General features: G+C 39.5%; 1 protein-coding gene across 4 annotated transcripts in view; it reads right to left on the minus strand.

Annotated features, from left to right (window-relative positions):
* LOC137857448 (cytosolic phospholipase A2 epsilon-like) overlaps window positions 1-19,027 on the minus strand; it is a 34,822-nt gene extending 15,795 nt beyond the window's left edge. Inside the window, exons 1-6 of one of the 4 annotated variants that reach the window (XM_068683944.1) lie at window positions 18,822-19,027; window positions 18,376-18,462; window positions 12,657-12,732; window positions 1,789-1,925; window positions 966-1,094; window positions 293-333 (exon numbers count right to left, since the gene is read on the minus strand). In XM_068683944.1, the coding sequence (XP_068540045.1) occupies window positions 293-333; window positions 966-1,094; window positions 1,789-1,925; window positions 12,657-12,732; window positions 18,376-18,462; window positions 18,822-18,932 (581 nt within the window). In that variant the 5' untranslated portion in view covers window positions 18,933-19,027. Of the gene's footprint in view, window positions 1-292; window positions 334-965; window positions 1,095-1,788; window positions 1,926-7,812; window positions 8,003-12,656; window positions 12,733-18,375; window positions 18,463-18,545; window positions 18,754-18,821 lie in introns of those variants that run through there. The other 3 variants (XM_068683945.1, XM_068683947.1, XM_068683946.1) reach the window with 3 other exon arrangements.
* Window positions 19,028-24,866: the final 5,839 nt, after the last annotated feature.

Genomic DNA, 24,866 nt, shown 5'->3' on the forward strand with positions numbered 1-24,866 from the left:
AGCTGCCCAGAGAATCTGTAGACTCCAGTAAATCTATAGACTTAGTTGACTGAAAGCCAACTTTGAACTATGTAAATACCACTTTCAAAAGAAAGTTACAGAATTAAATATCATGAAATCATTCTCCACACCATGGCATTTTCCTTTCTTACAGCATCTTGCTGATAAACACAGTGAGTTTGGAAAAAGGAAAGCTCTGTCTTTTGAGATGATACTGGGTATACACAACATTATCTGCATTGATGCACCCCTCTCTGAGCTGCTGCTCCCATAATAATGGGGTTCTACTCACATGCTTTCCAACAGAAACTCAACTTCTAGCTCCTCCCTCCTCTGAAAATGAAAGAAAAAAAAAGAAAGAAACAGTCTCAGTTAGTAAGAGTTAGTATGTGCAGAGGTTTGCAAAGTGGCCTTCAGTTTTGCAAGCACAGTTTCCTTTATTCTTTAATAAGTAACAACATTCTGTTTCTTGCTTGCTATTGTCAGCATTAGAGAACAGAGGCAGCTTTTTCTTCCCCAAGGAAAAGATCTCAGCTGCACTAGCAGAACAAAGGATGTTTACAAGTCTCCCTGCTAAACCTTCATTTTTCACACTTTGTCTGCCAGCTACCACACACTGAGCACGACATGCTAAGACTTAGTTAGTGTTTAGAAAAATATTGTGGAAACAGGCCTGGTTTTGCTGTCCTTGGATTGTTTTTCTTTTTATAATCTTAGTGATGATTAGATAAACTCTGTTGTTTTCTGTCAGTTTAGTCAAAGTGCAAAGCTTCCCTAAAACTGCATCTGTTCTGGGGCATTTGGCCAGAATATATGCCAGTGTACAATTTCCCAGATTTTAAGTAATTTTGTTATTCTACTTGGATTCTGTTCCTGGTTTTAAGAGACAGAAAAGACAGCACATTTCTAGTATGTCTAGATGTCACATTTTTTCCCCTCTGGTTAACTTCTGACTTAGTTCTTACCTCTGGATTTAGTGGGAATGCCATAAATACAGTTTTTCCAAGGGAGATTTTAGCTACATCAAAAAGAATAATTGCTTGGTCATCATCATGAATGATGTCGTCATCAGAAACAGTAATTTCCAGAATATTCTGGGGAAAAAAAAAAAAAAAGCTACAATTCCTTAGAACATCCTCCAGAAGCATGACATTCTGCAGCTATTCCAGGTTCAGCATCTGCTTTAGAGTGAGGAAATAGAAAAGATGACCAACTGTCACAAGGAATAATAAGATAAAGACCGCAATCTCCTTTATACATAGCAGCTTCTAGTCTCATCAATTAAAGCTGAAATGAGATTTACCTTGGGTCATCATTTCTGCTTGGAAGTAACTCTCACCAAAACTGTAATCTTTTAGGAAGTAATACGAACAGCCTGAAACCCTACTTTGCCCCATATCAACAGGAGAAGCAGTAGTCGTCACTTATACTAATACCTTTCAAGACCACCTTTCTGTGCTCTTCCAGTTTTAGCCAGCTTTGCTCATAGGTATTTGGGAGTAGTGTAATTACCAGTTATCTTCCTGGCTTTAATATCTCTATTTCACATCCTCTCACTGAAAGAGGTGTTTTTCTGTTCTAGTGTTACTTTATGGTTTTATGCCATTATTTCTCTGTGTTGTCACTCTGTCATTAGTGCCATCAGCTTTTGCAAGGAGGTCTGGCTGACAGTACTGATATAAAAATAATAAGTATCTGTTAGGAGGGAAGTAGATTCCAGCAAAAGCAAAATATGTTTCACTCCAGCTTGCTACTACATGCAGATGAGACAAAGAGAGTTTATGATACCTTGACTTTTCTTTGTATCCGGAAGTAGAAAGTTTCATTCCACACAGGATTTCTGCAGTTCCTGATGGTTTTGGTTTGGAATTTGTCATCTGAAGCAGTTGGTAACCAGAGGCTCACATAGCAATCAGATTGGCTTACTGTGGAAACACAGACACAAAATATCTGGCAGCGGAAGCATGACACACGAGATGGAGGCATAGAAATGTTCTGTAGTTCAAACATGGATAAGAGATGTCCAGTACTTCCTAAATCCAATTGAGTAAGATAGGAATCACACAGCTAGATAAAAACAATTTGTTGTTCATCACATTATTTTAATAAGCAGAATATTTGACTATGAACAGTCTCACATTTAAAAAACAAAAAACAACAACAACAACAACAAAAAACAATTCTAGACAGTGAATACAATAATAAGAATAGCCAGAAATCTTATATTGCCCCTTATCAACATTGTTTTGGCTCTCTGGAAGTTTGGCAGGAAAATAAATTTGCCACCTAGAAAGCTGTCTGCATTTGGCCACACTATCAACCTCTGAAAAAATGTGAATTCTTTCAAGTGTTTGCTAGATCTCAAAAGCAAAAATCTCCACACCCTGCATACCCCATCTCAGACTCAGTGGTGTGACTGATGGAGCAGAGCCCCAGACTTTGAGAGGAACTGGATATGAGTTGTCTGAATGGCAAGAGCAGACCATTGCTCATCCAGCGAGATGTTTGAGGGTACCAGCACTGAATAGGCCAGCCTGGCACTAGCAGGATGCAAAGAAATTAATGTCAGCTGAAATGGTGAAACAGCAACAGAAGTAAGTACCAGCAAAGGAACCAACTGAGGAAGCTGGGGAGACCCTATGTGCTCACATAGCAGAAACAAACTTAATGCTGGCTTTTCATAACTTTACCTACTTTACTTTGTAAATATTTGTAGGGACTTAATGCATGCAAACATTTTGATATGCAATCCTTGTGTGTAGAGCATGAAAAAAATTAGAATATGATCTAAAAAATTGTCTTCCTGAATTCTCACTTCTGTATCTGCACTAGAATTATGAGAAATCTTAAAAGAATCAGAGTTTCAGTCTGATTCAGATAATAAATGCCAGGCATACATAGCTATTAACCATTTATGATAGAAAAATTAATTATCCCTCCCACCTAGTGTATTGTCTTCTTAGGTGGGGTGGGAAGGGAGAGACCTACATTTACATACTTCAGTAGGTCATTAGGTAGCCACCAGGTTCTTTTCCTGGTGTTTGCTAATGCCTGAAAGACCTGCATAACAGTTACTACTCCACCTTTCTTCCCAGAGAAAAACGAAGAGGCAGAAAGACTTTGGAGCTTGTGGATGAAGGGAGAGAGTGCATTTAATATAAGGGATCAGATCCCATAGATCATGAGCCAAGCAAACACCAAAGAGATTCTTTGATCTTGGACAGGAACTTTTCCAGGAAAGGCTGACCAACTCTGTGGTGTAAACAAAGGCTTTGGTGAGAAAAGAGGAGAAGGGGAGAATTCTGGTCCCACAGCAATCACTAGAGCTACCTATTCCATAGGCAGAAAGAAAAATACTTAGCTTCTGTAAACACAGACCAAGTCTTGAGTAAGTTCCTCAAGAGAGGCCATTGCCTCCCCTCTGATAAAGTGCTGTAAATCACTCAACCCTCTGAAGCTGGCAGAGACATGATGTGTGGGAGGAGAAGTACAGGCAAGTAGTTTGAGGTGTTCTCTCTCAGTCTGTGATACAGTCAAAATTGCAGGCAAAATGTACCATGTCCAAAGTTAAGAGTTAGTCCTAGTTTCTGTGTTTGTAATATCAGATATACTGCTTTGGGATATTTTGCATAGATTTAAGGTATCACTTGTAACCCAGAGGCCACTAGAGGAGTGCTGGGGCATCCCTAAAGGATGATGTCTCTCTGGTGGGGAGATAGTTAGGTAACACTTTACACTGAACCTAAAGGATTTTCTTGAAAATGCCAGGTGATTTTCCTGCAAAGGACGTAAGTTGCCTTTCTGTCTTTGAACCTAATTCAATTCCACAGACAATATTTCAGCATTACAGTTTTTTACATAGTTGAAGTGAAAGGATACTAATATTGACTTTGGCAATGATCAGTGTAGGATTCTATTTACAACATGCTGGAGGGCTGTAATTACCAATCTGTCTGATACACTGAAATAGCTCCCCTTACTGGGCTGTCTGATGGCCTGCCAAGCCATGTACTCATCCTGATACAGGTCTGATCTACAGTTTCTCAAGAGCACATAGGAAGCCTGTACAAAAGCCTAGATCTGAACATGACTTCAGGCCATCCAGACCTTCACTCATCTCATTAACACCTTATTGCTGCTGCTGTTAAGCATTCCAAAAATACAAGTCCAGCCTCCCTGAAATCATTAAAGTAGTTGAGATGCAATGTACTTCAGAAATGCTACACTGATCTGAGGCATTTTTCTCCTTTTTGTTTCTGGTCATTGCAGGGTACAGTAAGGACACATTGCAGTATTTTTGCTGTAACTGCAAAGGCCAGTTCCTTTCTCTTCTTCTTCTTAATGAGAACTGAGATGCTCTATCTCTTTTTAAATTTGAGCTTTCAACCATACAATGTATAAAATAAGACTTATGATAAAACTGAGAAAGCTGACAATGCTAAGTCTGAGCTAAGCACAAATGAACTGCCGCAACATTTATGAATCTCTTTTGTTACTGTTTCATCAGTAAATCTGTAAATTCCAGGAGCATTTCTTCCAACAAAACATTTTCATGAAGCTACTTTCTGAACTTATTTTTCCATGTAAGTGTTGTTTTCATAAATATTTACTTAAAATAAGCTATTGATGATTCTTTGACAAACTATAGGAATGTGGGCTATATAAACAGGCAGTGAGATAAATTAACAACTGGCTGAACTGCCAGGCTCAAAGAATTGTGATCATCAGCACAAAGTCCATCTGGAGGCCAGTCACTAGAGGTGTACCCCAGGGGCTGATTCTGCAGCCGATACTGTTTAAAATCTTCATTAACAATGTGGATGATAGGATGGATTATGCAGATGATACACAACTGGGAGGAGTGGCTGACACACTAGATGGCTGTGCTGTCATTCAGAGGGACCTGAACAGGCTGGAGAACTGGACCAACAGGAACCTCATGAAGTTCGTCAAGGGAAAAGCCAAGTCCTTCATGTGAATGGGAACAACCTCATGCACCAGGGCAGGCTGAGGGGCCAAATGGCTGGAATAAAGGTCTGCAGAGAAGGATATCAAGTTGAATATAAGCTAGCAATGCGTCCTTGTGGCAGACAACACCAAGATCATTCTGGGCTGCATTAGAAGGAGTGTTTTCAGCAGATGGAGGGAGGTGATCCTTCCTCTCTACTCTGCACTGGTAAGTCTACATCTAGAGTTCTGAGTACATTTCTGATCTTCCTAAGAAATATGAACACACTGGAGTGAGCCCAGAAAAAGACTACAGAGAAGATCATGGAACTGGGGCCTCTGATGTATGTGGAGAGGCAGAGGCAGCTGGGACTCTTTAGCCTGGAACAGAAAAAGCTCATCAGGATCTTAACTTATAAAAATACCTGATGGGGATAAGAGGAGTGAAGAAGTCAGATTCAGACTCTTCTCAGAAGTGCCCAGTGAAAGGTGAGAGACAAGGGGCATGAACTGAAATACAAGAAATCCCAATTAAACACAATGAAAAGGTTTATTTATTTATTTTATTGTGAGGGTCATCAAGCAATGGAATAGGTTACCCAGAGAGGTTATGGAGTCTCCATCCTTAAAGATGTTCAAAACCAATAGAACTTAGGTCTGGGTAACCTGCTCTAGCTGACTCTACTTAGGGCAGAGGGTCTGACTGGATGATGTCCAAAGGCACCTTCCTACCTCAGCTACTCTAATTCTGTGTGTGATTATGTTCAGCCGGTCACAGACAAATTATGTATAATTGTTAGTAACTATTGAGTACAGATTTAACCTTGAAAGGTGAGGTGAAGGAACTAGGACAGAGCACATCCTCTTCCCATGGACAAAGGGAACTGTGCCACATTAGTCTGTGCCACGGTTTATCTACGGTCCCTACTGGTGGTCAGATGCTGTTGTTTCCCACCAAATTCCTGTCATTTTCTTTGTTTTCCTTGAATTGTACAGACAATACTAACTAATCCCCATGATGTGACATTAACTGAGCTTATGTATTTCTGTAGAAGTGGCAATTCGCACAAAGTCAAACTAAGCTGTTATGGAAACTTTGAGACCAACAAAAATAACAAGATAACAGGATGGTTGATGAAGACTATGATACCCTCGTTACTGGGGAAAACTTGAAATTGATTAACAAGCTTTTTTGCTCCCCCTTATCCTTGAAAAAACATACAAAATAGTTAAAAAAAAAATCTTCCAGTTTATTTATTGCTACCTATGAGCTAATAAAAGAAATTATATCTGCATTTTCTTCATGCTCTATTTTAATGTAACTTTGTACTGCTGGGCACCATTAGCAATTTCATGCCATACCAAACTCTTATGTCAGTGCACATGTTGCAAATTCATTCCCTGATGACGTAATATCACCCCATGGGCATATTGAGACATCTGAACTCATGGTCTCTTCAGATGTCACTACTGAGTGTCATTTTTATCCTCTCCCCATTTTCAACTTCTGATTCAGTTGCATTTGTGTGCTGGTGGACTATTTCTCAACTCTGTCTTCATGCTAAAAATGGGCTAAACATTCAGAACTGAACCTGGGTGTTCAGAACCACAACCAGCTGTTTGCTGCACTGTGAAAGTACAGTCCTATGATACATTCTCAAAATTAACCATCACATGCTAAAATCATTCATTTCTATGGCAAGTAAGAAAATTAGAGCACAGAAAACCAAAGCATTCAAGAATATCCAGTCTTGCAAGAATAGTAAACAACCTACAAAATCACATCTGTCCTGTTACCACAGTGACAATTGAAAAAAAAAAAAAAAAAAAAAAAGATTACTCCTAGTGAATTGCATGGGCACAGACTGTTTTCCTTTGAATCTAGTTCACTGCAATTCACCCGAAAGGAGGAAGACAGCCACACACATTTCTCAATTGGCAGACATGGTCTCCAGGGACATTTTCCCTCACCAACATAGTATAATGCAAACAACGTTAAGAAGTTACTTCCAACTTTCATCTGTCTAAAAGCTGATTTGAACTGAACTCTGTCTCTACAAGTATCCAGATGCAACGCGCATCTGTAAGTGTACTATTATTCTCTGCATCTTGCCTATGGAAGTTAAAAAGGCTCACAGATCTACCATACTTTATCAGTACTTTCCCAGATACGGACAGAGTCCCAACGTGAACAGGCCTTACACCCTGCACAGGCATATAAGACAAGTGACAAGTCAGGATTTGCTTCCTGGGTGCAGTACCTGCCATGATCACAGAGCAAGGCTTTTGCACCCTGGGTCACTTCTGCCTCCTGCACCACTGGCACCACTTACATTTGTGGGGCATAAGTGTCACCTGCACCAAGCATATTCACCCTAATTTGCCTGCATTTAGTTATTTTCCTTTGCAATAATAACCACTTTGATTTGGAGGCACTGTGACTGCAGGGATACCGTTCCAGAATGGATACATTTCTACTGAATGGATAATACAAGGGCTTCCACAAAACAGTTACGGAAGAGAAGAACAGTTCTGAGTTCCTCATTTTAAAACATGCAAAGTCTCTCTTTATCCAAAGGTGAAGAAATGAAGATCCAAAAACAAGAGGAAGGTTAAAGGAGCATTCCAATTGTTCTGACCCCCCAGCTCAGGCGAACAGGTATCCTCTTACAGCTGAGAAACCTAAACACAGCCTTCAGCACAAACATGAAGCAGGACACAGGATCACTTCCAGCTTTTTAAGGAGGCATTTAGCTGCATCATGTTTTGTTCCTGCTTACACATGCACCTGATTTCTATAGTTAGAAAAGATAACTGATAAACACAGTCACGTTTCAACCCACCCAAGATTTCACCTTGGCCTACCTCAGCTCTGACAGCCATGTCATAGAACCCACCTAACCATAGCCTCTTGAACCAGTAGGACCATACTCAGCAGAAAAGGTGCTGTCTCTGGGAAGAAATCATCCGGCAATCTGAAAATCATGCCAAGTATCTTCTTATTATGGGACAGCTCAAATTCACCTCTGCAGTTCAGACGGAGTTGCAGACACTTAACACTGATAAGGTTGATTACGTTAAACCAGACTTGACACCTCCTCTCTCCACCCATGCTGCATTAATGAGCTTGATTGTGTTCTCCAGCAACAAAGATCAGCTCTTGGCCTGCTCTGTCAGCCAATACCCAAGTTATTGGGCATGGTTAAGGGACCTGGCTGTCACAGAGACCTCTTTTTTCAAGGTTGCATGAAATCCAGTGGAGTCCAAGAGGGTTTTCATCTTTCACGTTGTACTAAATCATAGTGAGGAGGGCCACATCACTGCAGATCTGTGTTACAAGCACTGCCCAAGGACCCGGGAGAGATCTACTTCCACTCAAAGCACCTTAAGCCTCTTCCCCTCTTTTAATGTTGGGGCTTCAGGTGTGCCAGATGAGCCCTCAACAACTGTGTCTACGGGAGTGGATTAGGAGGGTGAGATCCAGCTGTGTGCTTTAACAGATATTGTAAAACAAGTAAATGTTCACGACAGGGAAGGCAGACCAGGCTGGGAGCATAGGGACAGCTCTGTATGGACACCCAGTAACTCATCTGTTTTGGGAAGCAGCTCTAGGGTGTTAGAGAACATGAGCCACAACACTCCTCCTCTCCAACTGCCTAGCTCCTTATCCTTCTGGCAAACACAGTCATTGGATGAGACATTAGCAATCAGGAAAGCAGCTAATGCACTGTTTCCAGATATTCCCTTTAACTGTGGGGAATTCCCTAGGAGAAGCGATGCCATTGATAGAGTTGGGAAATAAGAGCTTTTGTAAAAGTCTCTGGGGCTCATGTAAAACATCTGCCTTTCCCTCCCTGAAATGAAATGTTTTTGGTGGCTTCCTTCACTGCTTCCCCCTGTTGGGTGGACTCAGTTTCCATGCTGCCCACTTTCACCTGAGGAAGAACAAGTGAACGTCCCCCTTCATTCTTTTGCCCAAGACTGTCTGCAATCCTTGGGCTAAGGAGGGGAATCCCATTGCAAAGCAGGTACCAGACTGTAAGGTCTGACAAGCTTAATCTATATTGTTTCCTGAACTGCCCACCACTAACCTAGCATAACTGCATACGAATATTGGAGCCTGGTGTTGACAGGTCAGCAGGATAAGTAGAAGTGACCTTAACTTAGCACCTCTCAAGGAGTCCCAGGAATTTGTGTTTCAATTTAACCCATTATTATGAATTGACATAAAAGTCAGCTAGGAATACAGTAAAAACTAATTACCTCACATCTGTTAAGAGCATCTGCATAAAACAAGCCAGAAACCAGTTGCATGAATTAAGAAGCTAACGTCACAGCTGAGCATTAACTAAGTATAGAGGAGCCCACAAAAGTGGTGAAGCAACAGCACATATATGAAAAGAGATAATCGATCCATTGAGAAGGAGCAGGCTGCTTTCTTTTTCCTTTAGATTTGTCTTTGTGCGTAAACAGGTGAAATCATTGCCCAGATTCACCAGCATGTGCTGTCTAAAGGCAAAGGTGTAGCAACAGATCTCAGGATAAGCTAAGACTCCCTCCCAGGCTTATGTAACACACATCCCTCAAATTTCAAGATGCACGTTTGATAAACACATAGGATGAAGTCGGGTGCTTGCAATAGCAAAGAACATCAGTGGAAGTACATAGAAAGTGGTGTTCCCTGAAGCAAAGATTTGGCAAGTCAAAAACAAAACAAAACAAAAAAAACAAAACTCTGATGACTTAAGAGCCTAGCATGACTACACTTGTGAACAGAAAAAAATCAAGGAAAGAGCATGTTTTAGCTAAGCAGAGGTGAACAGAAAATTGAGTAAGCTGGTAACTGTGTGTAGTTAGAAAGACTGGAAGCTGGCAGAAAAAGCATCACAGAAGCTGCTGAACTTTGTTGGAAAGGTAATTTGTTCTTGGATTTGGTAATTGAAAGATGACAATCTAGGGAAATCTGAAATACATCATGATAAAAATTTTCAGCCTTCCACTGATATCTCACAGCATGAGAGTTTCTGTACCAGCTGCTTATATTCAGTTTTCCAGGGGAAAAGATCATATCATTGAGATGAGGCTTAGGTAAACAGCCTCATTTTGTAATTCTCATCAGTATACAGTAGCTTATGCAGCTTAGTTTTCTGATGCTTCAAAATACTTTTAAATTATAAAAACAAAACATTAAATCAAAAGGACATCAATATGGCTTCCAAGTCAAGATCTCAAAAATTATAAGGTATCTATCTGCATTATACCAAAGAATTTAAATTACATGGTCACACACAGTTTCCCTTGGGAGACTTCAAATTCTTTGCGAGCACAGGCAGGTTGCTGCTCAATCAACAGGGAGCTATTTAATATTGTTTTACCTTCCTTGTTCAACTGCATGCTGGCTTACAGTGCTCCATTTTACATAAGAAACACACCCAGAGCTGTGCAGTAGCTGACGAATTATTGACAGAAAATTTAGGAAGTTCCTTTTTGTCACATACTGGTCTCTAAATATTTTTATTTTTAAAAAAAGGTAATTTACAAAAGGATCCAGAGATATTTCTCACTGTTTCTAAGACTTACAAGGTGGACAAAATGCCTGTGGGAGCACATTTTGTTATCCATGTTTTATGGACAGGGAAGTATAGGCACAGAGTGTTCAAGTGACTTGCCTACACTTATTCAGGATGTCTATTGGCAAAGTTAAAAACCAAGCTCACATATCTTGATCCCTACTTCAGCGATGTATACTTTAGGTGATAATGGGAATTTCCTAAATGTTTTCATCTCATCATGCAAGACTTTTCTCTGAAATCCTACTGTCCTCAGGATGGAGGACAAGGTCAGTATAGTAAAACTATTTTCTGAGACTGCAGCATAATCTTACTTTATACACTCCCTTTGCATAATCTGGTGAATCATGGTTCTTATCTTGTCATTCCCTTGCCATTACAAGGGTGATTGTAAAAGAAAATAAATTATCACTTCAAAGGAATAAAGGTAAGGTCTTGCAAACATGTGCAGTGTTTTTATAGCTTTGAAAAAGTACAGACATTAATTCCACTTTCCTTGCTATCCTATGATATTTCTTCTATTCTCTGCAACCCAGAATTACAGACCATACAAATCAAACACTTCTTTCTATTTGGATGGAAGATTGACAACAGTAACATCCATGTTCTTGAAATTCTTGAAACTCCAAAGCGAATGAAATACAAAAACATGGTGACAAATCTTTGTACAACATTGTTCCTTCAAAGATGAAGTTAAAAACAAGTGGTAATATTTGGTGTGAACATGCTGCTATCCTTGAATTATCTAGGGGAAGTCAAGTAGCACTTGAAGAAAAAAAAGTCATCCTGCCATGTACTTAGCCTTCCTTGAAGTCTTGTCTGATGACCTACTGCCTCATGAGGAGGAGGATCTTTAGAGATGGATTTTATCTTTGGACCAGACTCATCACTAGAGGACAGGATCAAGATGTCTTCTGAAGCAAAAGCTGCTAGGGTTTACAGGCCAAAGTAACCTGGAACAGAGCTGCCTGGTTTACTGGCAGCATAGACACCTCATCTTATTTCCTTGGAAAAGTTGTGACTATCACAGATATTGTCAGAGTATAACTTCAAGGAACGTATCAAGGAAATCTGAGAGTCCGTTATATGCAGTGTACGGCCAGTTTCTGTGGTAGCTTTGGTGCAGTTACCAAAGCCATCACATTCTGAAGCAGGGTAAAGAATTGACCTTGCTGTGTGCAAATGGTAATTATAAATTACTTTTTACTTTGATGGATCTTCAGACTGTACTAAAAAAGTTAAAATGTAGGAAGACACAGTGAGGTAACATATTATACGAGATGCTGGGCAGTGGAAAGGCTGTGATGTTAGTGAACTGTTCAGACTCATCTCCAAAAATCAAAGAATGCACAGCAAGAGGAGGAAGAACAGTATGGTAAGGGGATATGCAAAGCTGTGGTTATTAGTGACCTGCCAAGTTCATGAGGCTGGCATAGAAATTGCAGGAGAAAACTCTGCAGAGAGAAAAACCTCTGTGGAAGTAGAGCACCCAGTAAGGGCTGGACAAATACCACATGTTTTCAGAATACTTTGCTTGTAAGTTATAATGTGCATTGGACTTCAGTCCCCAACAGATTTCTGTTATACATCTTTCAGTGTATGGCCAAAGTCAGAAACATTCATAACATCATGGCTGATGACATGATGCTTGGGACATGTACACAATGCAGCTTCACTGGACTTCCAAGATGTGCTCTGAGAAATCCCACCAGAGTTGAGAATGAAAGATGTTTAAGTATTTCAGACCTGTATTCTACTCATTTGTTATAGACATAGGATGTAAACACCTGGGTATTAAAACTAGCGTTAAAATGTCTTCATCTCTCTGAAATAGCCAACATGTCAGAAAAGCAATGTAGAATTCTATGTTTTGTTGACATGCCAGTCTTCAAGTTTTAATCGATACGCAACCTGTCATTATTGACCTGTTGCTAAATTAAAAACAACAAAAAAGACAACACAGCAACAGAAACAAAACTCTGAAAGTGGAAATAGATAATCTGTGGCAGAATTTGACTTTGATTGTGAATTCTTAGATAGTATGACCTCTGTGGTTTGCATTTGCGTAGCGGCTAGCACCAGCAGAGATTCAGTAATTTTAGACGTGTATAGTATCAGTACAAAGAATCTGGTACTTACAGAAGTCTGCCTGATGAGCATTTCTCATCTTTATTATTCTTACAGTGAGCAGGGAGTAAGGTGACATTTCTTCCTGCTGAAAAAAAAAGATAATGAAGATGTGGTTTAAAGCTTGGTTCTCATTACAATAAATACACACATCCCAAACTGAAGAAACCTAGGTTCTGCTGAAGTCCTCTTTTCTAATTGGTATTACAGCACTAATAAAGTAGGCAAAAAAAATACACTTTCTTCACCAATTCCCAGTCTGCAGTGACCTAAAGATCCATATAGAAACTGTAGAAGGAAAGGGTGAATAAGAATGTGAAGAGTAGATAAGCTGAGAAAGTTCAATTAGCCAGATACATGAAATCATACAAGTGTTTGCTTGCATCCAATACAACAATACAAAACTCAGTGAATCCATGAATCAAAGATGCCCTAATTTTGGTGAACTATTGAGCCTGTGTTGTACTCTACTTAGAATCAAATCTGATATAGAAGTTTCTGCTTTTAAATGCAGTTCTTGGATGGAAGGAGGAGGATGTGGTGTGCGTGTGGGCAGAGTAGAGAGACTTTTTTTTTAAGATTCTCTTTGTTTTTAAAAGGGAGGATCAGTTTCATGATGCAAGGCTGCTTAAACATGCATTAGTTCCTTAGAGAGAGTATTAAAGTATCAGGCCACCAGGACAACTCATAAATTCTGAGAAACATTCCCAGCTTGCTTTGTGGGAATACAAGTTTTCCTTACCAGATGCAATTATCCCATTAACGGATGGACAGCTATCCCGTTAATGGTGAACAACTGGACTAGATGATCTTAACGATTCTATGATTCAAAATATAACAAAACACATGGTTGTGACTACAGGCCAGCTCAGAGAAGGTTAACTCCAACTTCCGGCTGAAAATATTAGGCCTAACCAACTGGGTCTATAAAAGTTGTGCCACTCACATGTGCTTTAGGGATTTACATCTTCAGAAAAGATGACCATCAGCAGCAGATAAAGCAACTAGGATATCAGCTTTTACGTTTGTTTCTGCTGATGCTATCTGGAGTCCCTGACAATGGGAACCATCGTGGAAAATTTAGCAAAAGCTCTGAAATTTATAAAAATGAGAGTTGTACCATGCTTGTACACAAGAAACTGAAAGAAAAGGATTCATTGACACAGGGGATGGTGACCTGTATCATAATTTAGGAATAGAAATAAGAGAAAAAAATGAGAGTTCTGAAAATTCAGCCAGTATTGAACAAGTTTCCAAGTTGATGTGTAATTATAATGGGAACTCTAATTATGGAGTTGGGGTAAACACGGTAGGACTGTAGCGAGCACCAGAGGAAAAGGCTCTGAACAAGAAAGAAAAACACAGTTTCAAAGTCTGTCAAATCCCCAGGCCTGACTGCTACCATCCATAAGGAGGATTTAACTATATACAAAGATATTATCTGCAGATTCTGGATTGTGCACCTCCAGAGAGAGAAAGATATAAATAGAATAAAGCATACATTAAAAAGTGACTTTGAGACAGTCAAGATTACAAGATAACAGTGATTTATTTGACCAAGTAAAGCATCAATAGAAATACAATTTTTGGCATTACAGTGAGGTTGATTTGGGAATAAGGAGGTATTAGCTTTCAGTTCTAATAGCAAGGGCTGGTGGAGGTTATAAATAGACCAGACTAACTACAAGGAGTCTTGTAAAATTTCAGAAAGATATTCCTCCAAACAATACTGTAGGCTCAGTATGTATCAAAGTCAAGCAAAAGGTAGCCACTTCATGGAGGCTTGAAGGTAGTCACTGATATTCACAACAAGTAATTTATATAATTGCCGAAGACAAACAGATCAGTAATTCTTAATAAAGTCATTTCAAAAAAACAATAGGGAACAAAAGAAAGAAGCTGTTGTGAAAGCTAATGACTAGAAGTTTGAAAAGATTCTCTGAAGAGAAAATGGAGGAGTGGTGGTGGAAGATGATGAAATAATTAGGTGTCATCTATTAACTGATAAACATTAATTAAAACAACAGGGAGAAACTCTCAAGCGAAATGAGAGAAAGCACATTTACTGCTGCTACTGTGATAGAAGTCAAAGACTGCTTAAAAGGTCAAAGCATAAGAAATCAGTGAGACAAAACAGTACATCAGCTGAAGTGTGTAAAGCATTGGATCATGAGGAATTCATCATGAAAAAAATTAGTTTAATATAAGCATTTCCATCTCTAGAAAGATGGAAGACATGAAGGTCATAAAAAGGATTTTCAAAAAAATTACAGAAATAGTCTAGCTATGAAGTTATCCCCTAAACGGCAAAAATGACTTTTTGAAAAAAATGCTGGGTAATTTGATGAAAAATTAACCAATGCTTAAAACAACCATAAAGCTTTGCCTATGAGCTCAAGCTTATAACCAGCAATCTTGACTTCAGAAAGTAAGTAAGTTGAAGGTTTAGTAAGTTGCCTTGTTAAAATCCTGATAATTTTTGCTGTGATGTACAGAATCAGCACACCCAAAATATCAAGCGGGCCATGAAGTGCTGAAAAAACACATTCTCGTTATCAGGCTACTAGGAGTGGAAGATATACATGCACTTACTTAGCTTCTGGCTGGGTTTATACCAAAACTAAATAAGAAATCAATAACTTGTCCTAAATAGGGTGCTCATATTTTATAATGCTGTTTGTTTTAAACCAGGGAGTAAAGATCTCAGCATTATCAGAAATTGGGCTGAAACAGCTCCACACTACTCAGCCGGACTGCTCCTTTTCTGTCAACTAGGAATACCTATCTTCTTACCTGAAGACTATTCTTATGTCTGTTTTTTAATGAAACCTGCTGACTCATTTGGTTTGTCCGTTTGTTTCAATACTTTTCTCAAAAAGAGTTTTCAGACTAGGGAAATAAAAGCTTCAGCAGATATATTTCAAGAGAAAGAAATGAGAGTGAAGGGAAACACTAGAACATCTAGCATTGGAGCTCTCTTAGCTTCCTTTAGCATAAACTTGTGGCATCAGCCCTTCAACTAGCATTTTGGAACTCATGTTTTTATAGGCTGTCGGATGCATATAAATTACTGTGACTATTTATAAAGAGTAGAGTGAAAGAGACAAATATGGATTGTATGAAGACATGTCTACATCAAAAAGTCATATGCTCATTCCTGAGTGTCATGCACACATCATTGCAGTGGACTAGAAGAGAGGTTATGTGAAGAACGCTCCACAGGGACTTCATATTGTGCACGTAATGAAGATAGACTGATAGAAGAGCTAGCATATGGGAGAATTATATTAGGAAGAAAACAATAAACAGAACATACATCTATGAAGATGTATTAAGCATTTCCATTAAGAGTAAAATGCTGCAAAGATTAGATAGCATCAAAGATTGTGCAAGGGTTCAAACACCTCATTTCATATGGAGTCACAATAAGAATGTGGATGGGGATATTTGGTGTCATAGGAGGATTGCTCGGTCCAAGAGAAGGAAGAAAATTATGAATTATTTGTCTTCCAGAAGGAGACCTCTGAGTGGGTACTGCATAAGAGAAAAGCCAATGATCTGTGTATGGAAACACTGCACAAGAGGAGGTAGATAGCCTGTGTCACAGAAAAATCTCACCGTATCAGCTGAGCAATCTCAGTCCTGTGAAACAGCAAGATACAGGCTTTGTCAGTCAGAGCATACCCAGCATACAGTCATGCATATACAGCACAAATAGGAGATTGGGAAAGAAAAAAAAAAGATTCAAGGAATTAACAAGAGGAAAGAGCTAGTGATGTGAACCTCAGAGAAGCAATCAAGTATCTTTGGTTGCTGCAGATGATTATCATTCATGTTACAATAAAAAAAATGATTCAGGGAGTTGGTAATGTAATCAACTATTTATGAGTGACTTATTATCATAAATAGCCACTTTCAGCACAACTTTCTATATTAAGCCAGGAGCAATTCCTGTTATGAAGTTGAGATTATGCTTACTGGTTTCTTGCCTGCATTACTGTTTGTTTTCTGTGCATTTACAGGTAAGCCAACATCTAGTCTTTTTAACCCGATAATTTGTTGATCAATTTTTGCATTTTTAGAAACAGCAAATTATTCTGTAGAGGTCTAAGACAATGCACTAACAGGTAATAGTGATAAATTTGCTAGATTTACTGTTATTATTGACTGTCTTACTCACAGCTATTTATGGTCTTCTTTTAGCATGTTTCTTCTTTCCTGTATTCATGACTAAGGTGCTAGAAGGCAAACTATCAACTCAGGGCTCCCAGAAACAGCTACGGACATGCTCTCTTCATGCTCTCATTCATTTTAAAACCTGAAGGGGGTGGTGGGTGAGGTGTGTGTCACAAAGTCAATACATTTTCCAGATACTTTAGCAGTGGGGGATTTTTAACTTCGTGCTGTGAATAGTGAACAGAGCTAAATTTTGTGCAGCAGCCCCTGGGCATGTTTTTCTAAACCAGTCCAGTATCTATTCAACATATAACTGTGTGATAAGAAGTCCTCTCAAACTGAAACAAATACTCAGGCAAACGTTGAGAATTAACATTAAAAAAACATGTTGTCCTTTATAATACCTCTCCATTAATGTTCATCCTATTCTCAGAGATGGCAAATTTAGATTACAAAAATCAAGAGAAAAAACAAAAGCTGCCCAGGGAACCCAATGCCAGTAAGAGGCAGAAATTGGCCAGCTCACACAAGCCTGTGTTTTTAATGCCAGTTTGCTGCCAAGCTTCATTACAGGGGATAGAAGACATGTTCAAGAGCCAGCAGTCAAATAAAGAGTGCCTGAGAATGTCTTTGTTGTTAAACACTTGTAGGGAGCAAAAGAACTTTTGGAGGTTGACTCGATAAGGAAAAAGTATTGCAAGAACAATTAATTCAAGCAGTAGAAAGGGTCACATGACCCCCACATGCAGGGGTCATGCAGGCCTGTGACCACAATTTTTTTTTTCTGTTACTTTACATATATTCAAAAGTGTGCTGAAGTCTAACAACCTAATATACATATAACTACATCAGTGGTAAAAGAGGGCTGGATGCCTTTATCTATGGGTATTTCTAAACAAAAACACATCAGTATAAATATAGCAAATCATTACAGTAATGCAACTGAGATTGGGTCATTGCTCTCCTGAATAGCTGCTTTTCCTGCTTTAGTGCATTCCCTTTATGATCTTTAGCATACACACAGAGAGCAAATTCTGAACATATCAATGCAATGTCAGTATTGGTTATGCTACTTCGCCATTTACATCAAATTTCACACCCCAGTGATATTTAGACACCATTTCTATATTCTGATTATTATTTTCTTTTCCTGGAAACTGGCATTAATGATGAAAACCCAAAGGATTACTAACAGTTAAATTCTGACTTGCTGACACTGGCAACATTCTCCATTCATGCAGGGCTATAACTCCATTAAAGTCAATAGAGTATTAAAAGAAGGCCAAACTCAGTCCCATTTTAACAGCAGATTGAGTACATTTTCCCTAAGAAATTTCTCTAAGGAATAAAACCATGTAAAAATACACTTTTTATAAATAGATAAAGGAATGTAATGCTGATGTTTCAACTAAGGAAAGTTTTCTTCCATGAAATGTTCATATTTCTAAATAAGCATGTAAATCTCTGATAAGAACCAAATATAGAAGAAAAAAAGCCCTGCCCTTCTCAAAAAATGAAGTTTTTTGTCCTATTATTAGTTTGTTGAAGTTAGTACCTTGGCATGAACATCACTCTGTGCCATAGCCTGCATCATCCATTTTCTTTCTTCATTTTTCAATGGGTTTGATTTGCTGCTGGGATGCTGTTGAGAGAAGAAGGACAAAGAATCAAAAATATAGTAAAATCTATTTTTCCACTTATTTCAACTCCTTGATGTTGAATTACAATGTGGAACGGGCAATATACACTGCCTCATCATTCACATCAGCAAGGTGGCAGACAGAAGAAACATGTCAGGAGGGTGGCAGCTGTTTCTGCACTACATGGAAAGGTTTTTACTCCAGATCCTTACAGCTGTAAATAACCAAGGAAGCACAATCTTGCTTCCTTGGAGACTTATGTCCTACTGATAAGGAAGGACTTGAGCTGCCTGTATTCTGGGGACAAATCTGAATCAAATCCTCAGAGACTCCTGCCCGGTTTGTTCTGTTTTCCACTTACCTGAGAAAAGGCAGATGTTGATGCCATTGAAATCACTGCTGCATTAAAAGCAGGTGCTGCAAATGACACATGAATATTAGGTTCCACAGTTTCCAGAGTCTCCTGAAACATATTTACAGCCTTGAAGAGTGTCAGAAGTTGCTGAACAGGTGTTTTATTACCTTGAGTCAGAGCTCCACCCCTCCATGATTTCTGAAACAGGAAAAATTTCCACCCACATTATTTGTCCTAAGAGTAAGTTTGTTGTACGGTGCAAACATTCATCTGCAGCTCTTGTGACTGAACAGAGTGTGCTGAGATGAAAGTATTCTCACTTTAGGGCTTGATGAAATGTATTAACAGTGAAAATCTGACTGATGACCTCAACCTGTGAGAGGAAACTTTACAGTGTTAATCTAAAAACGATGACCATACCAGCCTAAGAGACATTTCTAACTAGAATCTTCATAAAAAGAAAAATGCTGTGCATTATTGCCTCCACAGAGAGATGGAAGGAGAGAAGTCAAAAGGTGGCAGGACAACTTTTTGGTTAAAAAATGCCAGGGGACTTTTTGATTGGCAATATAATTCACATAGTACCTTATTTAAGGACTTACAGAAATGACCATGAAACAGTGAGCTGTGGATAACTGTTACTAAGCTGCTTACTAGGAAGAGGATGGAGACCTAGAGACAGATCGTTTGAGTGACTTGCCCTCTCAACCCACTTGTATTCAGCACCATTTGTGTTCCTTGTTCCTCACACATCTCCTTCCTCATTACATAGCTCTTTTACCTCTCTTTACCTGACAGAGGCTCCTCACTCCCTCTGGTAAGATGGAGAGGAGCTAACCAGGAACAGATTTAGTCTGTGATCCTGTGATTTGGAGCTGAGATGCAGTCCTGAAGAGGCATACAGCTCTGGAAGAAAAAAACAAAACAAACAAAAAAAAACACACACAAGAACAATGTATTGAGAAGAAATACACTTAAGGGCAGTGTGGGAGGACACAGTCCTTCCTGAGGACACACAGTGAGGGAGTAGGGGAAGATGGGAATAATCAAAGAAAATTCTTAATATTTTCATACATAAGCAATTTTCCTGAAGTAATATTTTTCCACTATAAAAGTACAGTTGCATCATGATTTGTATACTTGTATGTTTTAATAGCTTTCCACTTCAAAAGAAATGAAAGAAGGGAGAAATTTGATAAGCAACATTTCTGTGATACCTAAAACATAATGTATCACACTTCCATTTGAAATGCCTTACTTATTTCTGCATTTTATACTTAATATAAAATGCATCTCAGAAAGTTTAAATGAGACTTAAATATTTCACCTTAAAAAAATCTTGGAGTATTTCAGAAAACTAAATTTCATGTCTTAGGAAAGCTGGATGCTTCATTTTTCTTTTGTTCAGTCCAGTTTTGTTCATCTGTTTTTTCCTTATGCAAAGGAAATTCACATTTCTGAGCAACCATATCCAAATCACCAGCCAACTGGGCCTTACTAGGAGATTATTGGATTTTAATGGACTGAACCTCTTCATTTTATGTAGTTAGGATCTGCATGTATTCAGCACACATCGAGGAAGCTTGGTGATTAAATTTTCTAATCCATTATGCAAGCATCATTAGGTACACATACATTTATATTGAAAATCCACTCAAAAGATTAAAATTAGAGCTTATGAAACAACTTGAGATTAATAGGATGACAAAGCATGATGCTTCCTATTAGACACCTGCATAAGTATGAAATCACAGCCACTCTGGCTGTGGTAATAAGTGTTGTACAAGAACCTGGGCTGACAGAAACTAGACACAAACCTAGTCACTTCCAGCAGTCTTGTTGCAGGCACTTCCTATATGCACAAAGGAATTCAGATGAAAAGCTGGTGTTACAAGGAGAACAAGTAAGACAGTTTGATCATCTTCCCTGCAGTATTACATAGTTGCAAAATTTGATTTCTTAGGTTTAATTTTATGCCTGCATTTTCTAATGTGTATATATTATTAAAGAACTACTTTTTTTTTTGATTACATGGTACAAGGGATTTTTTTTTCTATGAAGTTATTTTCTCACCTTTATCATATTGAAACTTTTAGATGGAACAGGAACTGCTTAATTGAAACTGAAATTAGATAAACTACAGCAATAAACGAAATAAAATAAACAAAATAAACAAGTGCCCTTATAAGCCCTTGAGTAGAAGATTTTCAAAGCAGTGATCCAGAGCCTCTCCTACTCCTTGGCTCATGCTTTGCTTCATGTGAGCATTTACACCCATCACCTCTCTAGATAGGAAGAAATGCCCAAATTTTCTGCCTTGTTTTTCTCCCTGTAAAAATGATGACCAGAAAAATTTGAGAGAAGGGCAAACGTACACAGAGAAGTATACAGTTTTTCAATTTGTTCTACAGTCTGTGTTCCTGATTGAAGTACACAGAACAGCCACCATATCAGGATAGAGCCACTGGAACATTAGCAACAATTTCTGTAATTGTACCCCACAAAGGTTATTAGCTCCAGGTCTTGTTTCTGCAATATGTGTAAGCTAATGGGCGAGGCTTTTTCTTGAAAGGTGGTTTTCATTTATGTGTCAGATTGCACCTTTGGTTTTAAGGGAAAAGGACGTGAAGGGGATAAAAACCTCCAGAATCCCCTAGGAGCATGACTAAGGGTCATTGTTGCCTAACAACTAACTTTTCTTTCCTGACTCAGGCCTTCCATATATGAAATACCTCTTCTTTAAGCTCAAGTCAGATGCAGCCAAATGTACCTTTGACTCAAAGCTGGTGCTAGTACTGAATTTCCTAAATTTGTTCAAAGTTCAAACTCCCTTTTGCTATGAAGTACAATTCTTTTAGAAACAAGTATGACCTTTTCACAAGGCACGCACTGAGGATAGGCTCTGCCGTACCTAAATCTGGTCATCTACAAGTTAAACTTCTAGTTAAAGCCTGTTGTCTGTGCTCCTTATGTACTGAATGGAGAAAAAAAAAACACAAGTACTGTATCTCCAGCCAGTGACTAAGCCCATCTACATTATGTTCTTCTCTCTCCTTTGACTGGAAAAGATCACCTAGCTTCTGAATAGCTAAATATACGTGAGATTAATTCCACCCTGAGCAATCAACATATCCTCTTCAATCACTCATTTCCAAAGCTATTGATACTTAGAGAAGCAGACATTGAGGAACTTCATCTGTGTTAACACATGATTCAGTGTTGCAAGGTGAAGCTGCAAAACACCTTTAGGCAAAAGCTCTATCAGCTTGTAAATGAAAAAACCTCTTCCAGGTTCATTGGCATAACAAGAGGTTTTATGATAACCAGGTAGTGGAGAATGCTGCATGTACCACTAAGTTTTTTGTCTTGAGTACCAACTTCCCTCCATGTTTGAGTCTGGGATGGCCTAAGGCCCCTGTGATCATTTTTAAATTTTAAAATTTTACAATTTTAAGGACTTCTGGATTTTTAAAATTGTTAAGTTTTAAATAATAATAATAGTAATTATATTAATCATTTAAAGGATCATGTGGTAGATTTGTGGTAGCTCCAAGATCCCATCCCCACCTCATTTCAGGAACAGCTTTAGTGTTAGCAGAGACCAGGCTGTGCAGCTGTAGGTAATGGCCAGGGGATATTGAGGGGGATTATGAAGTCTGTTTTCCTGTAGTAACCCAGGCCGCAATCTGAGGAAGCTTAACAGCTGCTCCATGAACATCTGAGACATGTTTGGGGCAAATGGGGAATTACAAAGAGAATGACAGAAAGGACAGGAGTGTTACAACCTATAACCCAAAGGTAATGTACTCACCACTTCTGGGGCATAGCCCCAGGGGACAGATGTTAAATTTAATGCAGCTCAAGGAGCCAGGCCACCCTTCAGTACCCATGCTCACAGCAGTTCCAGGGCCTGTCAGTCAGCTCGTGAGCTCCTGGCAAGATGCAGAGCAGCCAACATTTATCTGCCTCAAGGTAGTTGTCATTTGAGGCTCTTTCCTGTATTTTCCCTTTTTCCTAACTAGTCTGATGGTGTCTTAGACTACCATCAGCACAGTTTAAAACTACAACCAATGACTGAGCTAGGCCAATTACAATATTACTGTTCAAACACATGAATTGAATCAGAGTTAATTATTCAAAGATTATTAAAATCAGCTAAGAAAAAAAAAAAAAATAAAAAAAAATCAGCTAGATTGTGTGTTTTCTTTTGCCCTTTCTCATTCTCCCAGTAACGTGCTTCAACATCTTTTACATCCTTTCCAGCTCCTCTGTAGCCTACATACTCCCTTTTACGTATCATCCCTATTTACTCTTTCACATCATACCATAGCAATGTCATCAGCCCCTCTTGCTTCAGCACACCTTTCCCTCAAATTTCCCGGGCAACCTTTCTGAACCTTTCAGTAGAACAGAAGGATTCAGCTTCCCCAAAAAAAACCCTTCTGTTTTATTCCTGATGCTTATCTTTGCTAGAAGCAGCCATCTTCTACTCCCCAAGGATACAGGAAATTGCAGCTCCTGTGACTCATAATGATATGAAGCTTCAGGCATGTCAAAATTACTAATGCAATCTGAATAAAAGCAAAAATTCACGTTCATATTAGAAATCAGGAAAAACCTTTATGAAAACAATGCCAAATAAGAACAAAAATCAGGCTCAAATATGTTAATGAATGTGAAACTCTGTCTGATCAACATCATTGCTGTTGGCAACCATATACTTGTTATTCAATAAGATAAATTGGTGTAGTGGGTTTACGTGGCAAGGTTTTGGTAGCAGTGGGCCATAGGGGTGGTTTCTGTGAGAAGGATCTAGAAGCTGCCCCATGTTTGGTAAGGGCCCCGCTGCTGACCAGAGCCAAGCCAATAAGCGATGTTGTTTTGCACCTCTGTGAGAGCATATTTAAGACAGGGAAAAAAAAACAAAACACTGTGCCACACAGCAGCTGGGAGAGTGAGAGCAGTGAGGAACAGCCTTGCAGGCACCAAGGTCAGTGAAGAAGGAGGGGGTAGAGGTGCTCCAGGCGCCGGAGCAGAAGTCCCCTGCGGCCTGTGGTGAGGACCATGGTGAAGCAGGATGTCCCCCTGCAGCCCATGGAGTACCACGGTGGAGCAGGGTTCCACGCTGCAGCCCGTGGAGGAGACCATGGTGGAGCAGGTGGCCCTGCACCAACGGAGGCTGCCACCTGTGGAAGACCCCTGCCCGAGCAGATTCCAGGCCGGACCTGTAGCCTGTGGAGGGGAGCCCACGCAGGAGCAGGTGACCTGGCAGGAGCTGCTGCCCGTAGGGGAGCCAGGTTGAAGCAGTTTTCTCCTGAGGGATGGACCCCATGGTACGGACCTGTATCTGGAGCAGTTCTGGAAGAGCTGCTGCCTGTGGGAAGCCCATGACGGATCAGTTCATCAAGGACTGTATCCCGTGGGTGGGACCCCACAGCACAGGGGATGAGAGCGACTGAGAAGGAACGGCAGAGAAGCGCTGTAGACTGACCATAACCCCCATTCCCCCGTGCCGCTCAGGGGGAGGAGGTGGAAGAGGGTGGTGGTGGGGGAAAGGTGCTTTTGGTTTCTTTCCTTTGTTTCTCACTTCTCTAGCTTGTTAGTAATAAGCAATAAATCTTACTATCTCCCTATGCTGAGTCCGTTTTGCCCGTTACAATAATCACTGCGTGATCTTCTCATCCTTATCTCAACCTTTGAGCCCTTTTCATCGTATTTTCTCTCCATTCCTCTTTGAGGAGGGGAAGTGAGAGAGCGGCTGTGGTGGAGCTTGGCTGCCCACTCGAGCGGAACCACAACAATTGGTCACCATAAGTACATATATATATATTCATGATTCAAATATGACTACATTAAAAAAGAAAGATTGAAACAGCTTGATGAAATTTGGACAATAAGGTCAGATCACCAGAAAAAGGGATGTTTTAATCTACAAGCATTATCCAGCTTTTAGGAGAGCTCTACATGTTCATTCTCAGGATGAATATTAGCTATAGACATTTGTTGTATTATGTCTACTGACTTCGCTAGACTCATAGAAAAATCAGACTC

This window comes from Anas acuta, chromosome 5 (genome assembly GCF_963932015.1).
Source record: "Anas acuta chromosome 5, bAnaAcu1.1, whole genome shotgun sequence".
NCBI classification, from domain to species: domain Eukaryota; kingdom Metazoa; phylum Chordata; class Aves; order Anseriformes; family Anatidae; genus Anas; species Anas acuta.